Below are 24457 nucleotides of genomic sequence, written 5' to 3'. Positions count from 1 at the left end.
TAAACAATAAATAAAAATATTAAAAAACTAACAAATGTGTGTTTTAGAAATAATTTGAGAGACTATCGAAAGAAATCGCACAAAGGAAATCAAATGTATAGTTAAGGTATGATAAGATGAAAAATATCTTAGAGAACTAAGAAAACTTTTCAAATATCAACATATATACTCAGTGGTTGAAAAATAACGAAAATTATTTTAATGAAACAAAAGAGTTATTCAAATTAAACAAAAATTAATAATAATAATAATAAGTAAAGAATTTTTTTTATATATTACCTTAAATTGAGAGTATAAACATTCTCATGTGAAAGGAAAATATATAATAAATAAAAATATTAAAAAAAATAAAAATATTCAAATGTGAGCATAAATTTTTTTAATTAATATACATCATTTTAACATAATTACATAAAGATTATGATAAGATAAAAATTATTTTGGAAATGCGAATAAGTTTCATGACAAACCAAATAATTAAAAGAAACAAAAAATAGAATATATATATATATATATATATATATATATATATATATATATATATATATGGTTACTTAATTAATTGTAGATATTTTAATAATTTAAACGAGAATAGAGATATGGCGGGGACGAGTATTATGGCGGGGATATGTACATCTCCATACCTATCCCCATACCCAACTGAAAAAGTCGGGGATTTCCCATACTCATACCCAATGCGGGGATTCCTCGTCAAAACGGGGACGGATTCGGATAATATCCACGGGGACGAGTTTATTTGCCATCTCTAGTTATTATGTACCCGATCCATGAATATTTATTTAGTGAATTTTGATTGAAAGTTTTCATAAAATAAGTGATCAAAATAATTTGATTAATAAAATAAATATTAACTTTTGAATAGTTGTTTAAAATATGATTTAATATTTTTGTATTTAGACTTCAAAAATTTGAACTTATTTTTAAAAAGATTAATTTAAATTTTTTTATATGTTGTGGTGCAACTAGTTTAAATTTGGTTTTATAAAAGATAAAGTATATTTACATTAACAGTGCAATTTTATTTGAATGGCATTTTAAAAATTAATTTTTTTCATCTGAATTTATATTTTAAGATATTGTTTTTAAATAACTTTAGTTATATATATATATATATATATATATATATATATATATATATATATATATATATATACACGAAAATCGATGGATCTCATAAATATCTATAATAATATATAAGATTCATCTTTTTGTGTCCATTTTCATTTCCTAATTTTACTCTTAATTATTATTTCAAAAATTATTTATTTTATAATTCTTTTTTTAACTGTTTTTTCTAATTTTATTTTATTTTGATTGTTATTCTAAAAATTTTTCTTTAACAATTATTTTATTTAACAACTATTTTAAAATTTATTATATATATTTTAAAAATAAATATTATTGATCTATAAATTAATATGTATTTTAAAAATAAATATTAAAAATTAAAAATGCGAACCCTTTGTGTTTGTTACTACAAATAATTGATATGTATTTTCTTTTTGCAAATATTACACGTGTACGAGACAAATAATGTGATGATGTTTTTTTTTCTGAAAATGACACTATTTCGTATCTATTCCTACTTCTTATTATTCCTAGTTTTGGTAGACAAAAATAAAACTTGGAAGTCATGATATCATATATATATATATATATATATATATATATATATATATATATATATATATATATATATATATATATATATATATATATAAAATATAAAATATACTTTTTATATTGGTTAAAGATGGTAATGCATGAACTAAACAAATTTTACAAATTTAAAATTTTGAAATATTCTATAAGAAATTTACCCAATTGTTAAAAAACTAAAAAACAACCAGTTTTAAAAACATTCTTTTGCTATCACACTACAAGAAAAAGTTGTCTTATCTACCACAGAAATCTGTACGTAACACACAAAATCTACCTACGAATTTATCGGTAGGTAATTACCTACCGATAAATTATCGGTAAGTAATTTACCTACCGATAAATCCGTACGTAAATTTGCTACGACTAATTTATCTACGAATTTTTGTCTGTAGATAATCCATAGGTAAATCTATTTTACCTACGAATTTTGTGTGTTATATACGGATTTCTGTAGTAGATAATATTACTTTTTCTTGTAGTGATAATGGTATAATCTTGATATATATTAACTCCTTATAATATAATCTTTAATGCTGAAATTTTATCAAATATATGAAAAATTAGTATTTTATAAATGCTTTTAGTGTTCATAGATGAAATATTAGAAAAGACTAAGTTATTTCAATCTATGCGTATAAGTTATATACATTACTTAATTAGTTAATTTCCTTTATCTCATTCTTACTCAACGCTACGTACAACACACCTTTTTAATTAAACTTTACAATTGAAAATTAAAGTAAAATCTCCATATACTTGTCAAATAATTTTTATTTTTTTAGTCTTTGTCACCCATACAAATAAAAGTTACGTAGTTGGACAAAATATATTACCTAAGACTGAAAAGCAATTAATTTATTAATTACTAAAATATCATTATATAACTTAATCTTGACTAATAGTCCAGAGGAATCTCAGGACCACTCTAATAATTCATTAATATATATAATATTTTAGAAGATTAAAAAATATTCATATACATATAAATTGACATTTTTGGCTTTAACATATACGGATAATATTAGAAAAACTCTTTAATTTAATTAGTTTGTCATATTAGTGAAATTTTATGCCTCAATTAAGTGTTTAGTTTGAAGTGATGTGTAGCTGTTCCCAACTTTATTGCTGTTTGGAAATGATCACATTGGATACACACATTATTATTCTATAAAAGAACGTAAATAATGTTCTATTGAGTTGAAACTTCAAAATCAATCCAATTTGAAGCAGTATTCAAAACTAGTTAGCAAAACAAATAATTAAGACAGACATCATAAACAATGGGTTCTGAAGAACAACATCCTATGATTCCTGTTCTAGATTTCAGCATGGAAGATTCGAAGCCAGGGAGCGATTCCTGGTTAGAAAGATGCAGAAGTGTGAGGCAAGCACTTGAAGAACATGGATGTTTTGTAGCTGTGTATGATAAAGCTTGTGAAGAGCTCGAAAATGGTGTTTTCTGCTCCATGAAGGAGCTTTTCGATCTCTCACATGAAACCAAACAAAGAAACACATATGAGGGTTCACCATTGAAAGGCTACGTAGGACAACTCCCACAGATTCCCCTCCACCAAAGCATGGGAATAGATGAGGGAACAACCCTAGAGGGAATTCAAAGTTTTGCCCACAAAATGTGGCCAAAAGGCAATCATCAATTTTGGTACACACCCATATAATTTCTTGCTTCACTCAATTGTTTTACATGATCATGGTATTAATAACTATTAAGATAAACTTTTTGTATTTTCAAAATTAGTACTTTTTATTGGTTATATGCAAAATCATTATATATAAAAGAGATATAAATGGTAAAGTTGAAGTAGATATAATACGATGATATCAAAGCTTAATTATCATGTTATTCTCTTCAAGACCCAAATATTTATTCTGGGTCCAGTACTCCTACATTACTTAAAAGTCTATTATCATGTTAAAAATAAATAAATAAATAAATAAATAAATAAATATATATATATATATATATATATATATATATATATTAACACTCTTAATTAGAAACTGATATAATCACTGTCAAAATTAAATTAGTATATTCATTAAACATATATAAGGTAAAAAGACATTAAAAAACTGGAAGTAGGAATTTTGGTAGGACTCATTTTGAAGGTAGAAGAACTTATTTAACCCTTTCCATTGTTATATACTAAGTGGTTTTAGTACCTTGTTGTGGATTTATGTAGTAAATATATATTTGAGTATGCAAAGGTAGCAGAAGAATTGGATCGTATGGTGGCCAGAATGATATTTGAAAGTTATGGTCTTTCAGAGTACTATGACTCATACATTGGCTCTACAAGTTATCTACTTAGGCTTTTGGCACACACAGCACCAGAAAAGGTTGAGCCTCAACTGGGTCTTGTGGCTCACACAGACAAGAGCTTCACCACAATTCTTCACCAAAATCATGTCAATGCACTCATGGTGGAGACAAGGAATGGTGCCTGGATTCATGTTGATTTCTCTTCAACATCTTCCTTTGTCGTCATGGCTGGTGATGGACTCATGGTCAGAACAAATTTACACTTGTTTAAGCCATATTTTTCATTTATGTTACTTCCTTTACACTTCTAACTTAATGATTCGAGAAATTCAAGTGAACCCAAAATAAAGATGTTAAAATAAATGAATACAGTCCTTTTAATTTAATGACTTCTTTTCTTATTTGTTAAAATATATTTTAAATTAATATTTGAGTTGAAACGTGTCAAATAGTATAAATAATTTAAATATTTATTTGAAATACTATTTAACATGTCCAAAAAAATTTCACCTGATAGGTTAAAAGAACTTCCACTACTTAAGATGGTTCTTAATCGAGTCATCTTGGTAATGACCGATGGTCTCAACAAAGTGCTCTGTGTCGGAGCGCACTTGTTTGCTAAGGAGGTGATCAGGCTTGTCCGGAAATCTGATTTCTTGTTCACTACGCTTTACTTAAATGTGCTGTGTCATTGCAACAAGTTTATGCCTCGGAAAACAGGCCTCTTGCTGCCTTTTCCTGTCTCATTGACGAGGTCAGGGTATCCTAAGATTATCCCGTCTTTCCATCGTAATAAAGTTGGAAAGATGAGACGTCCGACTTACTAGTACCTATTAATTTTTAAAATTGAAGAACAAAACTATATCTAAATTTATATATGAAACTAAAAACATATTTAATTCATGTTATTATGATATTACATAAATCAAACTAATTGTTTGTAACAATTAAGGAGAAAAAGTGGAGAAATATTTTGTGCTATGTTGTGACCGGAGAAGTTTAATAATACAGGCTTGGAGCAATGACAGAATACAGTCCCCTAATCATAAGGTTGTGATGAATGGGAATGAAACAAGGTACTCTCTTGGTCTGTTTGCATTCTCCAAAGGAATTCTGAAAGTGCCTGAAGAGCTTATTGATGAAGAACACCCAGTGCAGTATAAGCCCTTTCATCATCTTGGATTGCTAAACTTCACTTACAGTGCTAATATGAAAGCTTATTGTGGTGTGTGATATGTTTTTCATATGTTGTTTTTTCTTTAGAAAGAGCTTCACTGCGCTTTGGTTCTCATGCGTGATTTTAGTATTTTCTCTGTTACGTGTTCTTGATTTGGCTTGTAGTGTGAAAGTGAATCCATGTATGGATTTGACATGGGATAGAAAATTCGAGAACTCGGGATGATGAACATGTTAGGGATAATTTATTATCCAAATTCCAGTGTAGACAAAATTAGGTGTAACACATAGAAATTCCTCGAAATTATAATTAATTATTTAGTACTTTGGGCATTAAACTTTTAAATAATAACCATATATACACTAACAAAACATGTTTGTACTATCAGCTAATTAACAATATTATCATTAAGACTTTTAAATAACTATATGATGTGAAAAACATGTTTCCACCGCCGCTGCACCGTCGAAATTTTTTTTTATTTTTGATACACAATTAGATCTCGGTTGGAGGAAACTGAGACAGTAACTACTTTTTCTGCCTCGAGTTAATAACCGAGACATAAACAAGAGTCTTTTTACCTCGACAGTATATGTCTCGGGTGCGAATCCGAAGTCAAAAGTGTAAAATAACCGTTGTCGTTTGCCTTCCTTGCACTAGTGTTATGATTGTATAAGAAACTAACAATATTTGTTTGCCTTTTATATAAATACAAAACAATCAGTTTATTTGTATACTATGTTTTTTTCTATACAGTTTTTTTATAAATGGTGAATGATAATTGTTTTTTATTGAAAAAGAAAAATCATTGTTCGTTGGAGGTGGATAAAATAATGTCTTATTATTACTTTAACAATTTACATATATATGTCACAAAGTTATACTCCTCCATCAATTTATGTTGCAAGTATATTTAGAGAAAAAAATAAATTACTGAGCGTGAAAACAATCGAAGATGTTAGGAATGGATGAATAACCTAATTCTACTACAAGAATTTTCATTATTATTGTTAAAAATTAAATGACAAAAATAAATTTATTGGTAAAATCAAATTTATAAAAAAAAATTAAAATTAAAATTATTGACAAAAATATCCATGAATAATGAATTCGTCGATAAATTAAAATTTGTATCATTGACAAATATTTTTGTCGGTAATATATTTAATAGTCGATTCCATTAGTAAATTTCATTAGTAATTTATAATTATTATGTGTTACCAATATATTTTTTTTCATCCATTAATTTGTTGGTAAAATTAGTAAATCTCTCACCAAAGTTTGATGAGATTTTTTTTTATATATTAAGGGGTGGGTGAGAAAAAGAGAAGAAGGAGAAGAAGCTAGAGTTGATGACGATAGTGACAATGGTTGTTGTTGGAGTTGGAAGACGGGTGGAGGAGAAGGAAGAGAGGAAGAGAAATAGGAAGGGGAGGAGGAGGAGGATGCTGAGCCAAAGACGATGAACGTGACAACAATAATGGAGGGAGAGGAGAGGTGGAGGGGGAGAAGAGGAATAAGAAGAAGAAGAAAGAAAAGGAAAAGAAAAAGACCGAAGCACAACATTTCTTGATAGATTTCATTGACATCTAGAATCCGTTGATAATTATCAATATATTTATTGGCGAATTTGTGATCGTCTGTAACTACCAACGAATTTGCGATCATTGATAATTATTGACAAATTTTGCAATTGGTCAGTAAAATTTCTTGATAATCATTTTATCGATGAATTTTTTGTTGTTCGTAAACTCAAATCATCAACGAATTTTTGCTATTATTGACGAATTGTGTCCGTTGATAATTAGTGATCTTCTTATGGTATTCTTGAAAGTTTGGAAATTGTAAAACTATATAATAATTTATTTGTAAAATTGTAAAACTATATAATAATTTATTTGAATACAAATTTTGGTTTCTAATGTAGTTGTATATTTATAGATTTTGCTCATTTTAATTTTACAAGTTCATAATAACCTAAAACCAGCATTCATGTTTTAAAACACAAGTTACATTCTACATCGGTGATGGCCCTATAGTTGACATTTAAAATACCTTTAATATGCATAACCAACATAAAAAGGTGTTACATACGTAAAAAAATGGTGTTTCATGTTTTAAATTCCAGATCATCTTGTCATTAATGTAAAATGTTCTCACTTCTAATATTGGTTAGTATAATTTGACTTGGAATCAGAACTTTCTGTGTGGGTACACCAGTGCAGATTCTGGTTTTTAACTCGTCTTATAAGCCTCGGTTATTACGGGACCGAAACCTATAAGGAGGCGGTGACATTTTTAAAAATTTTCTAACCTTTTTGTCTCGGGTCTTTATCCAACCGAAGCATATAACTTGTTTTATGCTTCGGTTATTCACCAACCGAAGCCTATAACCCGTTAGTGTCCCTCAGTAATACAAAATTGCCACTTACAACAAATATTTTGGCCTCGGGTGGCACAGGACCGAGGCCTATAACACTTTATGTCTTGGGTGTTTACAGAACCGAGGTCATATTGTTTATTTAGGGTCCCAAATCTCGCGAACCCATCACTGTTCATCTTCTCTCTCGCGAACGCAGCGTTCTCTCTCCGCCACTGTCGCCCTCCGTCGCGATTGTGTCCTCCGTTACCCTCCATCGCCGATTGCGTCTCCGACCACGAAGCTAGCGTCACCGGTATTGCTTCGCCACCGAACAGCACGCGAAAAGCAACCATATTGCGCCACCGTCACGCCCTCCGTCGCACCACTTCGCCACGGTCCACCACAGCCACCACTTGACGACAAACATTCTCACTGCTCTATGCCACTACTCCGGCGAGTCTCTTGCGCCTCCTTCAGCATCAGGTTCGAAGCGAAACCTAAAGCCTAGAACCTTCTTCTTTTATAGTTTGCGGGAATCACCAATGGATTCTCAGCCTGAGCCGGTCAGCTACATTTGCGGAGTTATGTTTTTGTCTTCTTCACTTAAGTTCATTAATTCAAATACTAGAACTAATCAGTGATCCTCTTTGCTGTTAGAAATTCTCTCTTTCATTTATGATTGTTTATAATGTTTTAGTGAAATTTTAGAGATGAGTGTTGCTTTAAAACAAGTTTCTCTGTTTCTAGCTCTTCGGTTCAGTCCTGTTTAACATTATACAAACTAAGGCCTTGTTTGTCTAGTCTTTTGAAATCTGTTTTTTGATTTTTGAAAACTTGTATGTCGCAGAGCATATATAGAGGTGTTTGTAATTGAGCGTTATTCTTTTTTATAAGTTTGTTCTTTGAGCACTTGAATAGAGCATTTGAAGTTGAGAAAGCATTTATTAGCGGATTTTTTTTCCTTTTTGAATTTTTCTAAAACACTTGTTCTTGTAAACAATTTTCAAAACTTAATTGATTATTTTATGAGAATTTGATTATAGTAAAGTGTGGTGTGGACTATTTTATAAAGATGATTTTATTCTATCTCAGAATTGGAAGTACTTCGTAGCATATTCCAACTCCAAGTGAACATTTCTTTTCTTCACCTTTTTCGCTCAGTTCTAGTGTTAATGAGTATGAAGCATCATGAAAATGATTTGTTAATAGCTAGACACAAGTTTGGGCATATCCATTGGAAGAACTACTTGGACTTGGCAAAAATTATCATATCTAATATAAACTTTGCACATTTTAGCTGCATGATTTTTATGTACTGTACTTAAGATAGTGTTTTTTGTGCAATTGTCCAATACGAGGCCCGCTGAAGAAAACTGTTGCGGCATTGGCATTTCCATGATTAAAATGTGCTGCATATGTACCATGTGTTGTATTTGGTCTGTGATATTGAAGAACTACTTATAATACAACGATGATCTGAGTAATTCTGCAGTTTGCATTTTGATGATAGTTTTAGAAAACGAGAAAAGAAAACTTTTAAAAAATAGTATGGCTTCGGTTCACTATGACCCGAGGCAGAAAATAACCTTATGGTTTCGAATTTTTTACAATCGAGACATAAAAGAAATTTTATGGCCTCGGGTGACAATCGAGACTAAAAAGGATCTCTTTTGATCTCGTCCCAATATATCTCGATTTCAAACCCGAGATAAAATGAGAAAAAGAACCGTTGTCAAATCTCCTTCCTGTACGGGTGGTAAAAGCCAACTTAAGAAAAAAAAAATCTATACTTTCAATATAAACTTTAAATTCTTTTAATAGTTGACATTGTAGTAATTAATATTTATTTGTTGATTAGTATAACTATATTTCCAAGAGTTTCTCATTTTAATTGTTGAAATGAATTTATATAATCAACCTTATGATATCAAATGTAGTGTAAATAATGAATGACCGTTTTAAGATGTAAGAACGGAATGAAATAAGATTCATTTAAACATGTCATATAACATATATACATGAAAAAGTCATCAACTAATTAAGATACATAGATTGCATGAAATTAAATACCACAATAAGCTTTGATACGACTTGTACACTTTATGGCTTCTTCTGTGAAACGAAAACCAACGTACGAATAATGGTCGAATGGCTTATAGCGTATCGGATGTTCCTCGTCGACTAAATCCTCTAATGTTTGCACCATCTTAGTACTGTATGAAAGCAACCCCAAAGAGTACCTTGTTACCTTTGATTTCAGTATCACACGGTGTTCGCAAGCTCGAATCCTTTCACTACTCCACACCTACAAAATATAGAACACCGATAAAATATAATTTTAACCCACACATTATAAATTGACACCACTCTAATTCAAATAATTAAAATTTTTCGATCAAATTATCATATTTGTAAGTTTAGAAACCAAAATATTCGTTTAGTGATGATAGAAGCTTACCATAAATGCATCACCAGCCAAGACACAAAAGAAAGGTGAGGCATGAATAGGAAACCATTCTCCATCTTTCAATTTAACTTCCAATCCATCGACTCTCTGATGCAGTATGGTTATAAAGGTTGAATCCGTATGAGAATTGACCCCCACGTTGCTCTCATCCATCGCAGGTATCATATATTTGTAGCTTCGAAAACTATAATCGGTTGATTCCAGGAACGACTCGCATTTCACCTTCTCCAGGCCATAGCTATCAAACACCATCCTCTTCACGCTTCGGTCCAGCTCTTGTAATAACTTCGCATACTCGTTCACACTTTCACTGATAAGACAGATAAAAATTAGTTAATTAACAACATTTAAAATTTAGAGAAATAAGATGTGTCGAGTCTATCGAGAGACATCACTGGAAGATATACAACATCAATGAGACATGAGCCCAACTCATACATAACGGATTGACACCACTTTTAACCCAAAATCTTAAGATAATCAAATTATGGATCTTCATTCTTATATGATCTTCAACTTTCTTATATTTACTTAATGTGAGACTTAAACTCATTCTTGGATTCTCAATAATCTATCAAGTGTGAGTCCCTTCACATTGATATATACTTCCCTCTCGAACAGAAGCTTTCATGCCACGAGTACCCTCTTACTTGTACTCCTTGTCCTGCCATTCACAAAACTGGACACACGGAACACGCTGACCTTTTGTCATAAAGACTTTCGATACATGGCCTCGTCTGAGTTGATCATCACACAAACCTTTGGCTCTGATACCATTGTTGGATCTTTCGAGAGAAGATCATTGGAAAGATACAACACCAATGAGATATGAGCATAACCTACACATAAGAGATTGATGACACTCTTTACCCAAAACCTTAGGTTTTGGGTTAAGAGTGGTATCAATCCCTTATGTGTGGATTGGACTCATATCTCATTGGTATTATAAATCTCTCCGGTGATTCTCTCTCAAAATACTTAAGATAAGATTGGTTTGGTGAGTTTAGAAAGGAGAATAGGAAATGTTGTGAGTTCAACTCCACTCATTAACAAAATCTAATAACTAATATTTATCGATATGACAATAATACTACAACTTCCACTTTTATTCTCATCATTTATTCCTTTATTTTTTTTCTTTGAAAGAATCAGTAACTCACATTAAGCCACATCAGAAAATAAAAAATGAGAGTTGAAATATAATTTTTCTTACGGATAAAAAAAATCAAGAAACCAGACACAAAGATGAAAGTTTGATTATAAGTACCACAAATGATGATTTCCTGTTGGCCACATAATGTTTGAGAACTTCTGACAATCTTGAATGTTGGATGGATTTTCAATGGCGAAGGATTCGAAGAGAGGGGATGTGGGTACTTGTCCAGTGTAGCCATGGTTGGGTTTCTCACTGGTTTTTGTTCTTTTGGTTTCCAATGGAAGACCAAAGAGTTGTTCCATTGCATGGAAAACGGAGTTGATAAGGTTTGGACCAACCTTGTCGAAGTGTGCTAGGAAACAACCGTGATCCTCAAATCCTCTCCGCACCATTTCGCATGCTGCAACCCATGTATCAGTGCCAGGCTTCATGTTTTCATCGGAGAAGTCAACAACAGGAAGAGGATATTCACACACACTTTGCCTTTCCATCATCTTTCTAATGTCTTTTTAAGATTTCTAGTACTATATATAACCTCATATGTTAATAATTCCACGATATGTTTAATTTTTGTACAATTATATTTTTGACAATGGAAATTTTATAATTTTTTCTTACGAACTCAAAAAAAAACAAAAAAAATTAAAAGCGAAGATGTCACGAGAAAATTATCAAAATTTAATTATTAAAAAATTATTTTTCTTAATTTTTACATTCACTAAAAATAACAAAATTAAACATTATTTCATAAAAAAATTTGTAATCCAATACTTTTAATGGTTAAAAGTGTCAAGGCTCTAATCATATACAAATTTTTTTTTCTAATGAACCTCAAACCACTCTATGATAGGTTCATTCTGGTGGCTAACTTATACTAAATAATACGGCAACCTAACCTACACAATAAAGTTAATATCACATAAAAATAAATAAATATAGATTTGTTAAATATTATAAAAGTTTGTGTCAGAAAAAAATTATTAAAGTTCGATGCTTGTAACAATATTTAATATATGAATTAATTCATATTAAAAAAATAAATATGTTACATTAATCTTTTATTTATTTATATCTCAATTTTCTTAATTGGTTCATCTTAAAATGCTTTTCTGAACTTAAAAAATGAAAAATGAAAATATAATGCATAATTTAATTTAATTTAATTAAACTGTTATGATATACTTAAAATTTAATAATATAAATTACAATTTAGTTATATATAAAAAATGTATTGGCTAATAGTGTACTATAACTATCATTTTTCCACAGATAATGGATATGAGTACGTTGGATTATGAATTATGATAACGGTATCAATTAGTAGAAACTTACTATATACATTAAATTATATATTAAAGTAAAGCGATTGTAAATTTTTTTAAATCAAATTACTTTAGAATAAAATATTGTTTTCAAGTAGCCATAATCTTATTTTTAGTATAATAAAAAAATTTATATTTATTATAATAATGTTAAATATTTTAATTTTATTTAAATTTTATTAATAATTAATATAATTAAACATATATTTGATTTCTAAAAACCATTATATGCATTTTTCTTAAAATTAATTTTAATAATTAATTAATTTTTTTTTAAATTTAAAATTCTAGATATTATTATTTTTTTAAATACACTTCATAATTATACAACTCTCACAATTATTAAATATTACACTCGGGCTCAATTATTTTAAATATTAATTAAATTCAAATAAAATTAATATAATTATTAAAATGATTGTAAAGTTGTAATTTTTTTTCTTATAGTAAAAAACTAAATATAAGAATAATTATATTTTAAATTATTGATTTACCTAATATTTTATTCATTAAAATAAAATTCAATTACTTACGTTACCTTACAATCTAATGTTGATAGGATAAAATTAACTAAATTTTTATTTGAAATATAATTTTATCAAGGTTCACGTCTGTGTTCAATCATTTTTGTAATTTTCGATTGTCGTCAATAGAGATAACTATTATTTTTTTTTTCATCAATTTAAAGAAAATTATTCGTGCGATAATTTTTAAATTGGACGTGTATATATATTTATATACGTCCAATTTTGTTTGATTTCTGGTCCCAGATTTTAATATTATAGAATTATTTCTCTATATATTTTATTTTGAATTGATGTCAATACCAATTTTGTTTCATTTTCTGGTCCCAGATTTTTAGTTATAGAATTATGGTCTCTCTCTTTGTTATTTGTTTGATTTTGTGGTCCCAAATTCATAATGTTATATATAGAATTAGAAATTAATAGCCAAATGTGTCCCTCAGTGACTAATCAACACTTAGGACCACTCTTGTTATAATCATGATTTCAAACAAAATATTGGTTTTATTGTAAATATTTGAATTTTAATTACAATTAATGAAGCTGCCAAATGCTAATTCATTTTAATAGTAATAATATAATATCCAAGAAAATGCATTAATTGATTATGCGTTGGCTCTTTCTTTCTTGGTCATATGGGAAACCTAACAAAACCATATATAATATAATTCTGTGAGGTTGGAAGGTCCATTTCATTGAACTTTGACCAATGCAAATCAATAAGGGGACCAAGGGAAGATAACATTAATAAACCAACGTTTATTTTCATTTCAAAAACACAATTGTAGGGTTTATTTTAGTTTAAAAAAACATCAATACGTTGTCAAATTCCTCATGTCTCTGTCTTTTATAGTTTTGTTTTTTTTTTTTCTATTTGATGCATCTCACCATTTTATCCAAGTAGAATGTTTTTATTAATTTAATTGTTTTCGTGTCTTTGATATTTTATGAGTGACAAAACATTTTTATTTATCTATACGAGTATTAAAATATATTATCATAAGATATTCATGAGTTGTCTAAATTGTTATGTTTCTACCAAAATTTACTTAGAACATATATATTTCTTACTCTAAAGTCAAGTTTATTGAAAATAATATTGTTATCAATAATCATATTCGATGTATTATTTATTTTGAAACCTAGAATTTTTTAAATATTTTGTCCTTAAAAGATAATTGACAAAAATAATATATATAAATTATCATTAAACTTGATTCTATATGATGAGATTATGGAATGTGTCAAAATATCTCACATAAAAAAATTATTAAAAAATAAGAACTAAGTTGTAATATTTACCAATTTGTCATAATTACCAAACATATATTTACTGACAGATACGTATCATAAATTTTACCTATCAATAATTATTGTCAAATTTTCGTAGTCAGTAATTATCAATAAATTTTATCCATTGATTAAATTAATTTATCAACAAATACTTTATTGATAAAATATTAATCGTCAATAATTTACTTGTAATTTTGATTTATTGATAGATTTTTTTTGTTATCAATAAATTTTATGTAATCCGAACTTTTTCTTATGGTAAGTCATTAATTTTAATCCGAGTTTTAGAATCAAATATTTGAATTATAATTTATGTAAAATAGAAAAACAACAGATAAAAAATTAAGCTTGTTAATTAAGAACCGAAATTGAGATAAACAAAATATAAGAGAAGTAGATTTGTTTTTATGAATATGTGCATGTTTATATCTAAATCTATTACAATTCTCATTCTTCCCTTTGTTTTAATGATTTTGTTGTATCCCACACATGAACAAAATAAAAAAGATGATGATGATGATCATCTTTTCAAAACCATATTTGGTATTTACAGTATGAACAACTCCCTGAATCCTTGGTGTTTTTATGTACAAGGAATCAAACAAAAGTTCCAACATGGCAATCAAACCCTACTACTCTAACAGCAGCAGCAGATTTGATTCCAAAACTCATTCTCACACACCCACCTTTTCTCAGAGGTGAAGATGATGAAGCAGAAGAAGGAGATGATGATGAAATTGGAGATGCTAACTGAATAACATGTTTTTCATATCTAAATTCTGCATCTTGGATCAAAGGTTATCAACTCTCACAGGAGGCGACCCAAGAAAAAATGGGAGTGACGAAACATCTCTGTCTTGGATCAAACAATTCATGTCTAAATGTTCTGTCCCTGTTTTTGAATTGAACTCTTCACCTTGTTGTTGTTGGTAATAGTCTAAGTGTGAGTCAAAATTCGACATTTGATAGAAAAGACAAAGTTAAACACTATATAAAAATAAAGACCCATAACAACATTGCCTTAAGGTTTTGGTGTAAAAGTGGTGTCTAAGGTCTTATATGTGTAAGACTAATGTCGTATAACCGTATAGAACCACAATCTCTCAATGACTATAATTATAATCATATATGAAAAAATATATAACCTATAAGTTGTTGTTGCCAACATTTCCATCTTAATGACTTTGCTGGAAAAACCCTAACTCTTCTTGGTTTGGGACAAATAACAATCTCACTTGCATTATTTCCCTTCATTGTTTCAAGGCTTCCTGAAGAATCATTCATCTTTCGAAACAAATTAGGTTGTTCCACATCAAGAAAACATCAAAACTTTCTTCCTCTTCTCTTTTCTGGGTCATGCGATACTTTACCAAACCCTAAGACATTGTTTGAAAGTGTTCTCCAATGGGTGTTCTTGTTTAATAAAGTTAATGGTAACAACTTAACAGCGAAATATTGAGTGAATTAGTTTAACATAAGAGATATAGTTGTATTTCAAATTTCAAACCAATTATGGCTAACCAAAATTAGAATATGACAGATGTGAAGGACATTCATGGAACAAAGAAAATTATTACAACTCATGACAACATTTTCTTGATCCCATATAAAGAAATTAACAATTACGAAAACTACATTTTTTTTTTTATTTTCAAAATTTGACGACTAAATTATATCACAAGTTAGAATAAAAATAAATTATAATTTTACATAATTAGACCTTAATCCAAAATCTAAAAAGTATATCTTTTCTTATTTCTACATAGCCAAGCCTATAAAACGCAGTTATTCTTTCTTTCGACTTTTGCTTCTAGCACCCCCTTATTTGCTACCTGCACTCTCATAAGTTTTCAAATGCCTGTTTTGACCCTCGACATTTTATTTCAAAGGTTTAATCACACGCAAAGTCCTCGTTTTGGTTAAGAAATCTCAATTGGGTCCTCAGCTTCAAAATTGTTCCAATTGAGTCCTTAAGTTTGAAAAATTGTATTAAATAAGGGCAAATCGTCAACACTGTTAAAATGTTTAACGACGATGTATAGTAGACAGTTTGCGTTGGACTTTTTTACTGACGTGGAAAATAAAAATTGTAAAACGAAAAAAAGGAAAAGAATTGGAACGACGTTGGCTGGTAATCTCGAAAGTTAACAAATCCACAAATTTGAAGTTAGGGTTTATTTACTTCATGTCGCAGGAATTGAGCAGTGGAGCGCGAAGCTAAGGAAAAGGTGGGTAGGGTGGAAGATTAGGGCATTTGTTGTAGCGTTCGTGGGTTTCACTTGTTGGTGGGTCATTTTCATTGGCGTTCGTGGTTCATCGAAGAAGAATTTGTAGGAGGTGCACTTTATTCTGTGATTGTTTTGTTTTGCGTAAGATTTGGTTGGTGGATAATGTTGTTTAAGTGTGTTGGTTGTGTGTAAAGTTTGTTTGTTTTTCCATATTCGGTGTGGTGGTGGGGTTCTCTTTTATGGTTTTTGTCTCCCACGTAGGTGTCTAAATATTTTCTCATTGTGGTCCCCCATTTCAGTGTGTGTGGTAGGGACTGTAATTTCTTAATTGATTTGTGGGTATATATGTATATATAGGGTGATATGTGTGACGATCGCTTTGAAGTTGTGGTCCACCACAGTGGAAGTTTTGTATGTCATGATAATGGGAAACTGGTCTTTCAAAGGGAAACTACAGAGTGGTTTTGTGACTCGGACAGGTGGAGTTATTTTGAGATTGTAGGTGGACTGAAAGAGTTAGGACACGTCAATATTAAGGAGTTATGGTACTCTTTAGGAGGTGGGTCAGTGCTGGAAGATAGGTTAGAACTTTTAACAAATGATAAGGGTGCTATGCATATGGTTAACTTAGCCAAGCTAAATGGTGTAGTGCACTTGTATGTGGTACATAAGATGACGGAACCAGAGATAATAGAGGCCATTGAGGGGGTTCAACCTGGTTTAGAAGAGATAGAAGAAGGTACCGAGTTTGGGTGTGTTGGTGAAGGGGAGCATATACAAATTGAAGCTGAACCTAGATTAGAAGATATACAAGAGGATGGTCAGTTTGAATGTGGTGGTGAAGTTGATAAAGAGGTGGGAGCTGGTAATGGTTTAGGTGAACATAAGGTGGAGGATGGTATGGGTGGAGGTGAACATGAGGTGGAGGATGATAGTGAGGGTAGAAAAGAAAATGTAGATGTTTGTGAAGAAGAGGAGGAAGATGATATATATGTTGATGATGTACTTCTGGAAGAGGATACTGAATCTGAGACTTGTAGTGATGAGGGACTAATTGATGTTAGCATTGAATGTGTAGTTCACAGTGATATGGAAGATGAGTGGGTTGGTGATATTGAATGTGAAGTTGAAAATGGGTCACAGCAGGATGATGAGTGTGCAAAGGCAAAAGATAGAAAAAAACCACAACGATCCTCTAGGAAAAATGTGAAACATCAGCAAAGTGATTCAGATAGTGTTGAAGACAGTCCTGTTTCTGATAATGAGTGGCATTCTGATGAGTTAAGTAGTGCATCAGATAGTGAGGAGGATACCTTTGATAAAGAAAGTTATGGTAGGTTTCCAATGTTTTGTATGCCAAAAAAAATGTATGATTTCAAATGGGAAGTAGGAACTTTTTTTACTGAGAAGAAGGAGTTCACAGATGCCATGCGCACTTATTCACTTCAAAATGGGAAAAATTTGGAATTTGTTAAGAATGATAAGAAGAGAGTTTCAATGAAATGTGTGGGTGCTGGTGGAAAATGCACATGGTATGCTTATTGTGCATACATGTCTGCCATAAACACATGGCAACTAAGGAAAATAATTGATGTTCATACCTATAGCAGAGATTTCAACTTAAAATTGATGAATTCATAATGGTTAAGTAAGCACATGGAAAAAACTGTTAGGGAAAATTCACATATGAAAGTTACTGATATGCATGAGAAAGTGAGCAAAAAATGGAATATAGGAATATCTAGGAATATGGCGTATAGGGCTAAAGCAATGGCAGCAAAAAATGTGGAGGGTTCATATAAAGAGTAATTCAAGAGAATCTATGACTATGCATACGAGCTCTTGAGAACCAATCCAGGGTCAACAGTGAAGATCAAAGTTGAGGAAGTAAATGGTGAATTAATTTTCAGGAGATTCTATGCATGTTTGAAGGCATGCAAGGATAGTTTCACAAGCTGTAGGCCTTTCATTGGGTTAGATGGGTGCTTCCTGAAAGGTAAATATGGATGAGAGTTATTAACAGCAATTGGAAGAGACGGTAATGAACAAATATTACCTATTGCATATGCCGTTGTAGAGGTCGAGAATAAGGACTCTCGGTCATGGTTTTTGGAGCTACTCATTGAAGACATAGGTGGGGAAACAGTGGCTGCAGCATGCACCTTTATTTCGGACCAACAGAAGGTGAATTGCACTATAACTTTCATTTTATTTATCTCATATTTTAGTCAATTTTTTCATGATATGATTTTTAATGCTTTTAATTTTTGACATGTAAGGGTTTGTTACCTGCAATACAAGAGCTTTTACCAGGAATGGACCAGCGCTTTTGTGTCAGGCACTTATACTCCAACTTCAGAAAAAAATTTCCAGGGAAAATACTGCATCAACTCATGTGGAAGGCTGCAAGAGCCACATATCCACAAGCTTGGGAGGCCCACATGAGAAACATTAAGGAGGTCAATTTGGATGCTTTCAAACATTTGATTGCAATTCCACAAAGGCACGTCATCCTCCATATACTTTGTATTTTTTGTTTCCTGAATTGATTTTGAAAATTTAGTGTAATCAACAGGTTTTGGTCAAGGTCAAGGTTCACTTCAAGAGCTCATTGTGACACATTAGTGAACAATATGTGTGAGGGATTCAATAGTGCAATAGTTCATACCAGAAGTAAGCCCATCATTAGCATGTTGGAAGACATTAGAGTTTACATAATGAAAAGATGGGCATACAACAGAACAAAGCTCAAATCACGTCAAGGCTCAATCTGCCCAAAAGTTAAAAATAGGCTTGATAAGGAATCATGGTTAACAAGATATTGGATACCAAGGTCAGTTTTAATATCTGGTCCACATTGTGCTTTAAGTTATTTCTTTTCCTCCTTACTTGTACATAACATGTTCTTATTACAAATCAGGTGGTCAGCAGATAAGTTATTTGAAGTTAGGCATATTTCTCAACTTGGAGAGTAGTTTGCTGTGAACATTGACAAAAGGGACTGCACATGCAGAAAGTGGGCCATTAGTGGCATGCCCTGTTGTCACGCACTTACTGTAATGAAATTTCTCAACTTAAATGGAGAGGACTTCATGTCTAACTGGTTTAGAAAGACCACATATGAAGAAACTTACAATTCTATCATCTACCCCATCAATGGTCAACAAGCATGGGAAAGAACTCCATATCCAAATGTATTTCCCCAAAAAAAAAGAGTGATGCCAGGAAGGCCTAAAAAGAAGAGGAGACTAGAGACTTGGGAGATTAAGAAGGATGACACTCAGTTAAGAAAGGGAGGTTACAAGAAAAGATGTATTGTGTGCAGGGGTGTTGGACACAATAGAACATTCTGCCCCCATAACACTCAGTCAAAGGAGTCTCAATCAACACAATTTGCAGCAGGACCATCCAAGCAGACAGGACAACCCACGCAGCTAGGACCACCTACCCAAACTGGCTCAATCAATTGTGCTGCTACAATATCTGGACCACAACGAACTGCATCAACTCCCTCCACCCATCCACGACCATCACCTCATCCAGCACCATCAAGACAACCTACACCCACACCACAAATGAGGGAAAATTGAAGCCAAGGAGGGGTCCTATTTGATTCACACCAAATGCAGTTGTGTACTGGAAGTGGCTTTTTTTTTGGATGGGTCTCTTTAGACCTTTATTTTGTGGGCATTTCTTTTGTTTGGATGCCTTTATTTTCTACATTTGTTATGATACCTCTTTTATGGGCTTTGATTAATGTATTGTATTTGGTGCACTTTCATGTTTAAGTACAATGGTTGGATTCAAAGAATTGACAGGATGAATAATTATGTATTTTGGTGCACTTTTATGTTTAAGTACAATTGTTGGATTCAAAGGGTTGACAGGATGAATGATTATGTATTTTTGTGTACTTTCATGTTTAAGTGAAATTGTTGGATTCAAAACATTGACAGGATGATTGATTATGTATTTTGGTGCGTTTTTAGTTTAGTGCATTGACAGGATGACGGTTAAAGCACCTAATTTTATGAGTTAACCGAACTTTAGTTTTCCTATCATACAAAAAATATGACTCATAACACATAATTTAGAACCAAATTTGTTTCATTCATTTGAAAACGTTAAATAACACAAAAGTTCAACCACCCCATACAACACGTTAGGTCTTTACAATAACAGTGATATAACTATCACATTCATAACGCATACAACAACCATCATCCCTAACATCAACTTCATCCACTTTTGCAAACGAACTATAGCCTCATCTAGTTTCCTAGTTATGATCCATCCACCATCTCTTTCTCTCATATTTACCACATCTTTTTCTTCAATCTTCTCTACTTTCAGCACTTTATTCCCTCCAAAATCTCTTTCTTCCATCTTCACCACATCTTTTTCTTCCATCTTCACCACATCTCTTTCTTCCATTTTCACCACATCTTAATCAATTAGGTTTTTCTTCACACACACTTCTTCTTCGATTTCCTGTTTAATAAACCATTGGAAAAAATTGCAACCACCCAAATCTTGAGACCCACTCTGTTCCACAAAATACCACAATCACGTTATCATTTTTTCATGCCAGAAAACTTAAGTTGAACAAAAAATGAATTTTCCCCGCATCTTACCTTAAACTTAGGGCATCCCCAAAATTGTTTGCCCCTATTCTTAAGGGTTTTTTTTGTTCTCAATACAGTTGTCTGACCACAGTAGCACATGGGCTTAATAGCAAAAATCCTTGCGCCACAGCCATGGGAAGATCCACCACCGTGAGATGAACGACCACCATCAGACCCACCACTAGATTGCTTCCCCCCACATGTGCAAGATCCAGACGAATTTGAAAATGACATAGCTACTTTACTTTTTCTTTCTTCAATTGTTAGGGCAAAGTCATAAGCATTGCCTCTTCCTATATACACGTCAACAACAGTGAAATTTATAAACAAATTACACGTGTACTGTTCAATATTACATCATAGCAACATCAAATGTCGTTTCACAGTACCTGACGGAAATGGTTTATTTAATACATATTTTCAAACTTAAGAACTCAATTGGGACAATTTTGAAGCTGAGGACCCAATTGAGATTTCTTAACCAAAACGAAGACTTTGCGTGTCATTAAACCTATTTCAAATGTTCCAGAATAGTAATTTTACGTTTCTATTCTGAAATAGTAACGTTCTGAATAGAGTAAAGATTGTGTTTCTAAAATTACATATTCATATATGACATTTTTTTTAAGCAACAAACAAAATCAAAACAAAAAGTATCAACAAGTTTACAAAATAACTAAACATAACTCATCACATTATAATTTTTTATTATTATCTTATTTATCCGTCTTACTATCCATCAATTACACAAAATTCAATATTTTCATTTTTCCTAAAGCTTATAGCATTTAATAGAACTTATAAACAATTTGATTGTAGAGAAAAAGTAAGGAAAAAATTGTTGAGGTCTCCTGCAAAACTATACTTCAAAGGTTCCGAAGGCTTTGAGATTTAGGAATAAATTATAAAGATAAAAAAAAAAGTAAATTATAAGATCTTATAACCAATTTGTAGTTTTACTTGTTGAACTAATGTAGTTTTTTCAGGGTTTAATTAGTCGGATGGTACCCACTTTCGTTTAAATATGTCAGTTTGGTATCCACTTTTAAAGATGTGTCAATTTAGTCCCAACTTTTGAAAAAGTGTTTTAATTAGGTTCCTTCTAGACAAAAATTACTAAAGCCATTAACTTAATTCATGTATTTTACCACTAAATTTTAATATAAATATCAATACTTAATTTTGTAAGTCATTTTAAATATCAATATCATTAACTGTGTTAATAATTTTTTGCTGAAAAAGATTTAATTGAGACATTTTTTTAAAAATTGAGACTCAATTGACATCTTTTTAAAAATGGATACCAAACTAACACATCTAGATGAAAATAGGTACAATCCGACTAATTAAATTTTTTTTAATGCATAGATACTTCATTTCTCAAATTTTCAATTTTATTATATATATGTATCCTACACGGAGACACGCTAAGCATGATTTTTTCATAAAAGAAATTTATTTCCATAAAAGACAAACATATTTCGTTTTCTCATACAATAAGCCATGACGTTACAGATTTATTGAAGATTTAATTTTTTTGTTACGAATTATTATAAGTCTAATGAATTAATCATGTGACCATCTTAATTTGTAAAATTATTGAGTGGTCCAGGAATATTTGTTGGTTATTGTGTGATGAAGTTGCCATCAAAATAATTTTATATTTTACATCTTAAAGGCCATTTTTATTTGAAAATTATCATTAATCATTAACTCCTCAAATAGGTTGAATCAGAAAATACAAAGTCCCCTTCTTCATCTTCATATATCATGCCAAATTTGTCCTTTTTTTTATTATACTGGATGTTGTGTCATTGTTCTATAGATAAAACACATCAGAATAGCTGAAAATTATAATTATTTTCATCCCATAAGGTCATTAACACTGATAGAAAAATGTTTATGACACCTCCATAAATATTAAATGTAATAAAACTTTTGCACCAATCAATTTAATACAACTATCACTTTTAATATTTACAATTATCAGTTTGATATTGTAAAATATAGTTATAAATCATATGCTCTCATACCATAGTGTTAACATATTTTCGTGGTTTTGATTAACCAGCATTTATGAACCTAAACCTTTAACAATCGAAGAATTAGTCTATTCTAAAGAGATTTTCATATCAAATATACATAAAACAAAATTGAGATAAAAATATTAATTTAAAATTGATTGATGACAAGGATCAACACCGAAACACATAGTTTTCAGATGTTTTTTCTTATAAATTATTAAAGTCTAACTTATTATTACAAATTGACTTTTAAAAAATTAAGGATTATCGTTTATATAAATCTTACGGGTCATGTTTTAGCTCAGTCTGCATTTTGCTTGCAAAAAGACGGACTTAAGTGGCCCACCTCGGATTATTATTGTCAGTGGAACTAACTTAGTGTTCCTCTAGGGGTTCATGGCCCCCTTTAAATTTTTAATTTTTTTTAAATTATATATAATATGTATTATATTAATAACTAAATTAAGTAAAATTTTATTTCTTTTATAAAATATTAGCATAAATATATATATATATATATATATATTTATTTATTGTTATATATTTTTTAAATATATATATGATATTATATTAGAAAATAATAATATTATAATATTACTATATTGATATACAGAGTAAATTTACATTTATTAAAAACAGGATGGAATAAAGGAAGGAAAGAAAAGAAAACAACTCTTAATGAATATAAATAGTTGTTAGAATAGTTTTATAGAAAACAAGTAAAAATAACTTTTAGTGTTTAAAAATAAATAAATAATTATATTATAAATGGTAAATCAAGAAGAAGTAATTGTGGACATAAGATAGAATCATCTTTATACATAATTATAGATAACATCTAATGTTAATAAATAATAAAACATAAAATTAAATATAATAAATAATAAACAAATTATTAAGATATTTTTTCTATATTCTCTTTTATTATCTATGAGTTTCTCACGTATTCTACTATGACATGTTTTCTTTTGTTTTTGAAGAAAAATATGAATTTAGACACAAATTCATTATTTCTATTCTTGTATATTCTATTCAATTATTGAAGATAGAAGGAATAACTCTCTATTTGTCTCACTTGATAGTGAAATATTAATTTAATAATTTTTGTGTAGATTTAACTTTTTATGAATATAAAAGGAAAAGTCATGTCTTATATATTTTTTCATGACTATGTTAATTGTGACTTGATTATCATAATTTTTTTTTAATAATTAAGTCTCTTCATTTCTTATTAGATTTTGATAAAAAAAATTACAAATTTTAAACTTAAAAAAAAAAGTATATGGATAAAGAACAAAAGAATAGATTCAATTTT

At 30.2% G+C, this 24457-nt stretch overlaps 2 protein-coding genes across 2 annotated transcripts; one reads left to right on the top strand and one right to left on the bottom strand.

The window, feature by feature from the left end:
* Positions 1–2841: 2841 nt before the first annotated feature.
* Positions 2842–5464, top strand: LOC114190531 (putative 2-oxoglutarate-dependent dioxygenase AOP1). Its single transcript, XM_028079457.2, has 3 exons — positions 2842–3343; positions 3885–4209; positions 4976–5464. The coding sequence occupies exons 1-3, from the start codon at positions 2964–2966 to the stop codon at positions 5195–5197; spliced, it is 927 nt and encodes a 308-aa protein (XP_027935258.1). The 5' UTR covers positions 2842–2963; the 3' UTR covers positions 5198–5464.
* Positions 5465–9459: 3995 nt separating this feature from the next.
* Positions 9460–11637, bottom strand: LOC114190637 (putative 2-oxoglutarate-dependent dioxygenase AOP1). Its single transcript, XM_028079598.2, has 3 exons — positions 11238–11637; positions 9962–10280; positions 9460–9808 (listed from the first exon to the last, which is right to left on the bottom strand). Exons 1-3 carry the CDS (start codon positions 11618–11620, stop codon positions 9566–9568), a joined length of 945 nt encoding a protein of 314 aa, XP_027935399.1. The 5' UTR covers positions 11621–11637; the 3' UTR covers positions 9460–9565.
* Positions 11638–24457: the final 12820 nt, after the last annotated feature.

The sequence above is a fragment of the Vigna unguiculata genome, chromosome 7 (genome assembly GCF_037176805.1).
Source record: "Vigna unguiculata cultivar grain cowpea cultivar isolate G323 ecotype 2 chromosome 7, ASM3717680v1, whole genome shotgun sequence".
Lineage (NCBI taxonomy): Eukaryota > Viridiplantae > Streptophyta > Magnoliopsida > Fabales > Fabaceae > Vigna > Vigna unguiculata.
This window is presented reverse-complemented; position numbering and strand designations above follow the sequence as displayed.